Genomic DNA, 8,001 nt, shown 5'->3' on the forward strand with positions numbered 1-8,001 from the left:
TCGGAGCCTCCTAACTGCTGATCGAATGGACACAGCAACTGTATATTATATGTATCTTATCAAGAGACGAAATAAAACGTGCGAAAATGACTTCGTTGTCACCTTTCCCTGAGTGTAATCCTCTTATATTTAAATTCGAAATCGAGAAGGTAATCCTCTCCGAATATTATTTTTTTAATGTCCAAGATGTATATAACACACACACACACACCGAAGCCCAAGTGGGCTCAAAACTGAGGAGCGTTCTCATTCGGCCCATCAGTCGGAAGGAGAAACGAGATTTTTTTATTTTTTTAATTTTAGTATTTTGCAAAAACATATGTCAAAAATTACAAATCTATCCTTATACCGCCGTTTGAAACGGCTATAACCAAATGAAACGGCGGAATGTGCACGGTTGCACCTTCCCGCCAGTTGAACCGGCGGAATTTATTTCTTTAGGTAGCACACTTTCAAAAAATCATAACTAATTCATATGAACTCGGATGGAGATAACTTTATATAAAAATTGTAACTCTTAATAAGATTTAAAACTTTGTAGTTTAAACATTTTTCATTTGGATCAATCTTGGTGCTAAAATAATTATAAAAGTTTCATATTTAAAATTTTACATCTGAAAATTGTATCGATTATTTGAGGACTAAGATGGCTCCAAATGAAAATAGTTTGAACTATAAAGTTGTAAATCTCGTCGAGTGCTACAATTTTCATATAAAACTTATCTCTATCCAAATTCAGATGAATTAGTTATGATTTTTTGAAAGTATGGTATCCAGTTTCAATCTAAAATTTAAATTTTAGATCTGAAACTTGTGTCGATTATTTGAGCACCAAGATGATACCAAATGAAAAAACTTTAAACTAAAAAGTTACAGATCTCGTTGAGATCTACAATTTTCATGTATGCTACAGCCGTTTCAAATGGAGGTGTAGGTATAGATTTGTAATTTTTTATTATGATATATATTTTTGCAAAATACTAAAATAAAAATATATAAAAAAATTCGAGAAACGAACTCGTTAGGCCCACCAGCAGGACCGTTTAAAAAAAATTCGAGAAACGGGCCCACTAGTAGGACCCAATAAACGGACTCGTACGAAGCCACTCGGAACATTCGCGTCCATCATCTTCAACCCCCCCCTAGCGTGGAACCTATATAGCTTCTAAAAGTATTTTGTTACTTGGCTTCCACTGTCTAAGATTCGTGCAAGGTAAGATGGATGGATCAGATCAAAGTTAGCAAGTTGTACAAACGAGGAGTTAAGATTCATTCAAGGTAAAGATGGATGGATCAGATCAAAGTTAGTAGGTTGTACGAATGAGGAGTTGCTTGCGACCTAGACATGCGGCAGCTCATGGATGACTGCAAATGATGGGTTGGTTGGCGAGCTTTTTTTTATTGAAACTTCAATTTCATTTTTCTTTCAAACTATAAATGCGCTTTGGGTTCCACTATGGTTAGTTATAATTTATACAACAAAATAAGATCCAATATCAATATATTTTAATTTTTTATCTGTGTTTTTAAAAATCAACATTCGAAATATACTATTTCAACATTTGTGATATGTGTTCAACATTTTTAACATATTGCTTCAACATTTTGCATAAAATGTTGAACCAATTTACTGAAATTGTTGAACTAAGTTTGGATAAGTGTTGAAATTTGGTGTTTTTAATGTTGAGTATATTTGTTTAATACTTGAATAAAGAAGATAGCAAACTATAATTAGTTTGTTTTCAACCCATTATTATCCGCTTTCAAATTACATAACCGGCAAAAAAAATTAATCTTTTGAGCAAGGATGTACAGCGTCACGAAAAAAAGGTCGAAGCCACGCACAAGTAACTGCATCCGTGCATGCAACGGAACTATAGAATTGTAGAAAAAATAAAACAAAAGCATGTCGTGCTACGTGCCTGGGCCGTTAGTGGGCTTTAGATTTCAATCTCTTACCCAACTTCCGGAAGTTATATAGGGATACCCACCAGCTAGTTTTGTCGTCGTGGGAGCGAGCGGAATGGCGGCGGAGCAGGGGGAGAAGGCGGCGGAGAAAGGAGCGGCGGCGGCGGAGAAGGGAGAGAAGGGTGCGACGGCCGCGGATGCGGAGAAGGGAGTGGTGGCGGAGGGGAAGGGAGTGACGGCGGTGGAGAAGGGAGACAAGGTGCGACGGCCGCGGCTGAGGAGAAGGGAGCTACGGCGGAGGGGAAGGGAAAGAAGAGAGAAACGGCCGCTGGTGAGAAGGGCGCGACGGCGGAGTGGGGGAGGAAGGGGAATGGAGTGACGGTCTCGGGTGAGGAGAAGGCGGCGACTGTGGAGGAGAAGGGGCCGGACCCGAGGAGGGAGCGGTGCCGGCGGCGAAGCACGAGAAGGGAGAAAGGGGCGGCGGTGGATAAGGAGCAGGGGGATGCGGCTGCGGCGTCGGAGGCGGCCGGGGAAAAGGCAACCTTTTTCTTTAGCGCCACCGCTCCCGCCGGAAAGACCATCACCCTGGTGAGCTCGGAGGGGAAGCCGTTCAAGGTGTCGGAGGAGGCGGCGCGGCTGTCGACGGACCTCGCCGACATGGTCGACAACGGCTGCGCCGGCGGCAACATCCCGCTATCCAACGTCACCTCCAGGGCCCTCGCCACGGTGATCAAGTACTGCGACAAGCACGCCGCCGCCGCCGCCATGGCCGACTCCGACCACGGCGCCGCGGAGGGAAGCAGCAGCAGCGTCAACGCCGCGGCATCCGAGACGACGCTGGCAGAGGGGGACCGCAAGCTCGTCGACAAGCTCACCATGGGCGCCCTCTTAGACCTCCTCCTCGCCGCCAACTTCCTCGACATCAAGGGGCTCCTCGGAGCAGCCAGCGACAAGGTCGCCGACATGATCAAGAGCAAGACACCCGCGCAGGTCCGCACGATCTTCGGCATCGCCAACGACTTCACCCCGGAGGAGGAGGCGGAGATCCGCAAGGAGAGCCCCTGGGCTTACGAGGACGAGGAGCCTTGGTTTGGAAGACATTGCTGCGCCAACATTTCACTGGATGTGCCGATCTAGCGGTTCAGTTCTACTGCCTCCTTTCTGACTAATGTCCTAGTGGTTGCTTCGTACTCGTATTGCCTCGGATCAATGGGTTCAGATGGACTCTGCAGAACCTTTTCATTTCCTCCTGTCGAAGAACAAATCGAATGTGTGGTGGAATTTTTGACTTGCCTGCCATTTCTGATCAGTCACCTGAACTACACCTCTGTTGCATGTGTTCTAATTTTTAGGCTAGCACTCTTGATATGCTTGCATGAGTTGAAATACGACCCTGAAATGCTCGTCACATATGCTCAGCACGACAGCACATGCAATTATGCAAATGGTGGTGGCATGATTAAATTATCCGTATTTACATGCTTGCATCAAGCTGTAGTGAGTTTGGTCCTAATTCATTCGGCTCCCGTGCTCCTCGAACTACATTCAGTTCAGTCAAACAATGGGAAGGTTGCTGTGCGTCTTTTTCAACCTCATCCTCGACACCACGAAAAAGAAGTTTTCCTAAGACACATGCGGTCTCTTAAACCATCTGACGACACCAAATGGATAATCCTAGGGGATTTCAATTTAATCTACCGTGCAAGAGATAAAAATAATACGAACATCAACCGGCGGCTCATGAACAGTTTCAGAAACACCATTAACTTCTGCGGCTTAAAGGAACTAAACTTGCAAAATAGGAGATTCACATGGAGCAATGAACGAAGGTCACCAACACTAGTCCGCCTGGACAGAGTCTTCTGCAACCAAAACTGGGACCTCCGATTCGATAATTGTCTGTTACACGCGCTATCATCATCCCACTCTGATCACTGTCCCCTGCTGCTAACCAATCACGCCACTATACGCCGACCTGCAACCTTCAAATTCGAAAACTTCTGGGTACGATTGCCACACTTCCAAGAGATAGTCTCCACGGCCTGGAACACACCGACTCATCATACGGAACCTTTCCATAGGCTGGGCCATAAGCTTTATGTCACGTCGCAGGCGTTGCAGCGCTGGAGTAGATCAATGCTTTCAGATACACGTATGAAGATGCACATGGCTCAGGAGGTGATTCTACGTCTAGATGAGGCACAGGATACCCGCGCGCTGTCTTCGGCAGAAACGCAGCTACGGGGCAAACTGAAGCAGAGGCTCATGGGGTGGGCCGTCATAGAGAGAGCCAGGAAAAAACAATGCTCCAGAGTCACTTATCTAAAAGAAGGAGATGCCAACACAAGATTTTTCCATCTTAAAGCAAACGGCAGGAGAAGGAAAAACTTCATTCAGAAATTACGTCAGGACAACGGCTGGGCATTTACCCATAACGACAAACTACAGATCGTACAAGACCATTTCCAAAAGATTATGCAGGAACCGCCACGCAGGACGCTCGACCTAAACTGGCCAGCTCTTGCTCTCCCGACAGTCGATCTGTCGATGCTCGACAACCCTTTCACTGAAGATGAGATCCGGCGGGCCGTCTCGCAAATGCCAAAAAACAAAGCGCCCGGACCAGACGGCTTCACAGGCCTTTTCTTCACCACCTGCTGGGAGACTATCAAAGGTGACCTCATGGCGGTGATATCCTCCTTCTTTAACTCTCGCTGCGCCGATCTCAACCTTCTGAATAAAGCCACAATTATTCTTATACCCAAAAAGGAAGGGGCGGAGTGCATCGCAGACTACAGGCCCATTAGTCTAATACACGCCATCGCGAAGATCATAACAAAGACCTTTGCCCTGCGCCTTGCTCCTCTCATGAACAAACTAGTCTCACCTTGCCAAAGTGCCTTCATAAAAGGACGAAGCATCCACGATAACTTCCTGTACGTCCAAAACCTAGCACGCCGCTTCCACCGACGTAATCAACCGACCTTGCTTATGAAACTTGATATATCCAAGGCTTTCGACTCGGTACGATGGGACTACCTACTCACCATGATGCAACACAGAGGCCTCCCACCAAAATGGAGAGACTGGATCGCAGCCATCCTCACCACGTCAACATCACGAATTTCTCTAAATGGATTCCCGCTGGACCACATACAACACGGGAGAGGACTCCGTCAGGGCGACCCCCTATCGCCGCTCCTTTTCATCCTAGCGATTGACCCCCTACAGTACCTGCTATCGGCCGCCACAGAAAAGAGGCTGCTTCAAAAACTAAATAACCATGCAACATTTATGAGAACATCCATGTATGCCGATGACGCCGTGATCTTTGTGAAACCTTCCACACGTGACATCACAAACTTGAAGACTCTCCTTCAAAATTTCGGGGAAGCGATGGGGCTCAGAACGAACATCGAAAAAACGAGTGTCACACCGATCAGCTGCTCCCACGCTATCTTTCAGGAACTGCTCAGCGACCTCCCGGTCGCACAGAGGAACTTCCCGATAAAATACCTAGGCCTCCCTCTAACGGTAGAACGCCTACGCCACATAGATTTCCAGCCTCTGATCGACAAAGTGGCGAGCAAACTCTCAAAATGGAAGGGTAGAAATCTCACACAAGCCGGCCGACTATGCCTCACCAAGTCTGTCCTATCCTCACAACCCGTCTACACGCTGACGGCCCTCAAAACGCCCAAAGAAGTACTAGAGGACATCGACAAAATCAGAAAACGCTTCCTATGGGCGGGAGACAAAGAACTTACTGGAGGCAAATGCAAAATCAACTGGACGAGGACAACTCTACCGAAAAAACATGGCGGCGTCGGAATCCTTGACCTCCATAAATTCGCAAGAGCGCTACGCCTTAGATGGTTATGGCATGCATGGGCTTCCCCAGATAAGACGTGGGTTGGAACCGAAACACCCTGTGACGATAGAGATAGACTGCTTTTCGCTGCATGTACGACGATCAAACTCGGCAATGGGGCCAAAACACGCTTCTGGCAAGATGCGTGGGTCGCAGGGAGGCGACCAAAGGACATCGCTCCCCATCTTTACGCGAAAACCAAAAGGAAAAAGAAAACAGTACGGGAGGCCTTCCACCATACCAGCTGGATCAGAGATTTACAACACAGAACAGGCTTTACAAACACCCTATTCAGCGAATTCGTAACCTTATGGCCTCTAATCCAACAGTACCAGCTAAATTCGGGCCAGGAGGACGAAATCACATGGAATTTCACCCAGAGCGGTCAGTACACCTCAGCTTCAGCATACAAGGCCCAACTACTAGGTAGCGTCAAGACGCCAAACCTGGCAACGGTGTGGCAAGCCTGGGCACCGGCAAAATGCAAAGTCTTTGCCTGGCTGATTCTCCAAAACAGGGTTTGGACTTCGGACAGATTAGCAAAGCGGGGCTGGGACCATACCCCTACTTGCACCCTATGCCACTGCACGATGGAGACGGCGCATCACCTCCTCGCCGAATGCAAATATACAAAACAAATCTGGAAGCTCATAGCCCAATGGCTATCACAAGGAAGCCTACAACTGGATCAATGGAAACACAGTACAAGGGCCATTGATTGGTGGATCGACATCACATCAACACCAGAGACCCCACATAAAGCGTGCAGAAGCCTAACCCTACTGATTATGTGGGAGTTATGGAACGAACGAAACTCCCGCATCTTCCGCCACAAGGGTTCACCGACAACATCACTAATGGCAAAAATCAAATCCTCAGCTAATATGTGGCTAGCAGCGGGAGCGAGAGACCTAGCGGCCCTGCTACCGTAAACACACCTCTCTGATGCCCCAACGCCGCTTTTCCCTTTTCCTTTTCCTTTTCCTTTTCCTTTCTTTTATTTTCTTGACCGCTCCGCCGGTTGTATCTCCTCTATATCAATGAAATAGGCACACTCTCGTGCCCTTTCCGTTCAAAAAATCCTCGACGCCACGCACAAGAACAAGGACAATACAAATCGTAGAAATCTAGGGTGTTTTCGGAGGTTCATTGATGATTTGCAACTCAAGGATGCGTACCTCCATGGCCGTCGCTACACGTGGAGCAACGAAAGAGCGGACCCAACCATGACGAAGTTAGACACAGTTCTGGTCTCTGTTAGAATGGGAGATGAAATTCCCATACGCCTTCCTGCAAGCTCTTTCATCTAACATCTCCGATCATTGCCCACTTCTCTTAGCGACCAATGCGAGTTTCAGTGTCAAGAGACGCTTCCATTTCGAGGCGTGGTGGCTAAAACTACCTGGGTACATGGATGCGGTCACACAAGGTTGGACATGTCCTCCACTCATCTCTGACCCTTTCACCAGAATCGACATCAAACTAAAGAACACAGCGCGGGAGCTAAAAAGTTGGAGCCAACGCAGCGTCGGCCAGATCAAAACCCAATTGCTGGTTGCCAAGACATTGATCTTGTGGCTGGACAGAGCACAGGAAGAGAGACAGCTCACCGTGGAGGAGAGCAAGTTGAGGAAAGAGATTAAGTGTAAAGTGCTTGGACTGTCATCACTTGAAAGAACCATGGCAAGATTGCGATCAAGAATGATTCACCTTCGGGATGGTGATGCTAACACAAAGCTATTTCATATGCAGTCAAGCCATCATACCAAAAAGAAGTTTATTGGCAAGTTGGAATATGAAGGTGCCATGGCGTTCGCGCACGAGGAGAAGGAAGATGTGCTGTTCAGGTATTTCACTGAGATCATGGGCACAGCTGTGCGAAGCGAAACCATCGACCTGACTGTCTTGGGCATTCAACCGGCAATCCTGGACCATTTGGAGATGCCCTTCTCTGAGGATGAAATTTGGAACACCATCAAAACACTGCCCAACGAGAAATCGCCTGGGCCCGATGGTTTCACTTCTGAATTTTACAAGTCCGCATGGCCGATTATCAGAGCTGACATAGTAGCAGCATTCAACGCTTTTTACAGAGGCAGCTGCCGTCAGTTACACAAGATAAACGGAGCGTTGATCACACTGTTACCCAAACGGCAAGATGTCAGGGCGCCGGGTGACTACAGGCCCATAAGCCTCATTCACAGTTTTGCAAAGCTTGTTGC

General features: G+C 47.4%; 1 protein-coding gene across 1 annotated transcript; it reads left to right on the forward strand.

Moving 5' to 3' along the window:
- Positions 1-1,284: 1,284 nt before the first annotated feature.
- LOC117844483 (SKP1-like protein 1B) lies at positions 1,285-3,191 on the forward strand. Its single transcript, XM_034725178.2, has 2 exons — positions 1,285-1,303; positions 2,117-3,191. Exons 1-2 carry the CDS (start codon positions 1,285-1,287, stop codon positions 3,043-3,045), a joined length of 948 nt encoding a protein of 315 aa, XP_034581069.1. The 3' UTR covers positions 3,046-3,191.
- The last annotated feature ends 4,810 nt before the right edge of the window (positions 3,192-8,001 follow it).

This window comes from Setaria viridis, chromosome 2 (genome assembly GCF_005286985.2).
Source record: "Setaria viridis chromosome 2, Setaria_viridis_v4.0, whole genome shotgun sequence".
In the NCBI taxonomy this organism is placed as follows: Eukaryota; Viridiplantae; Streptophyta; class Magnoliopsida; order Poales; family Poaceae; genus Setaria; species Setaria viridis.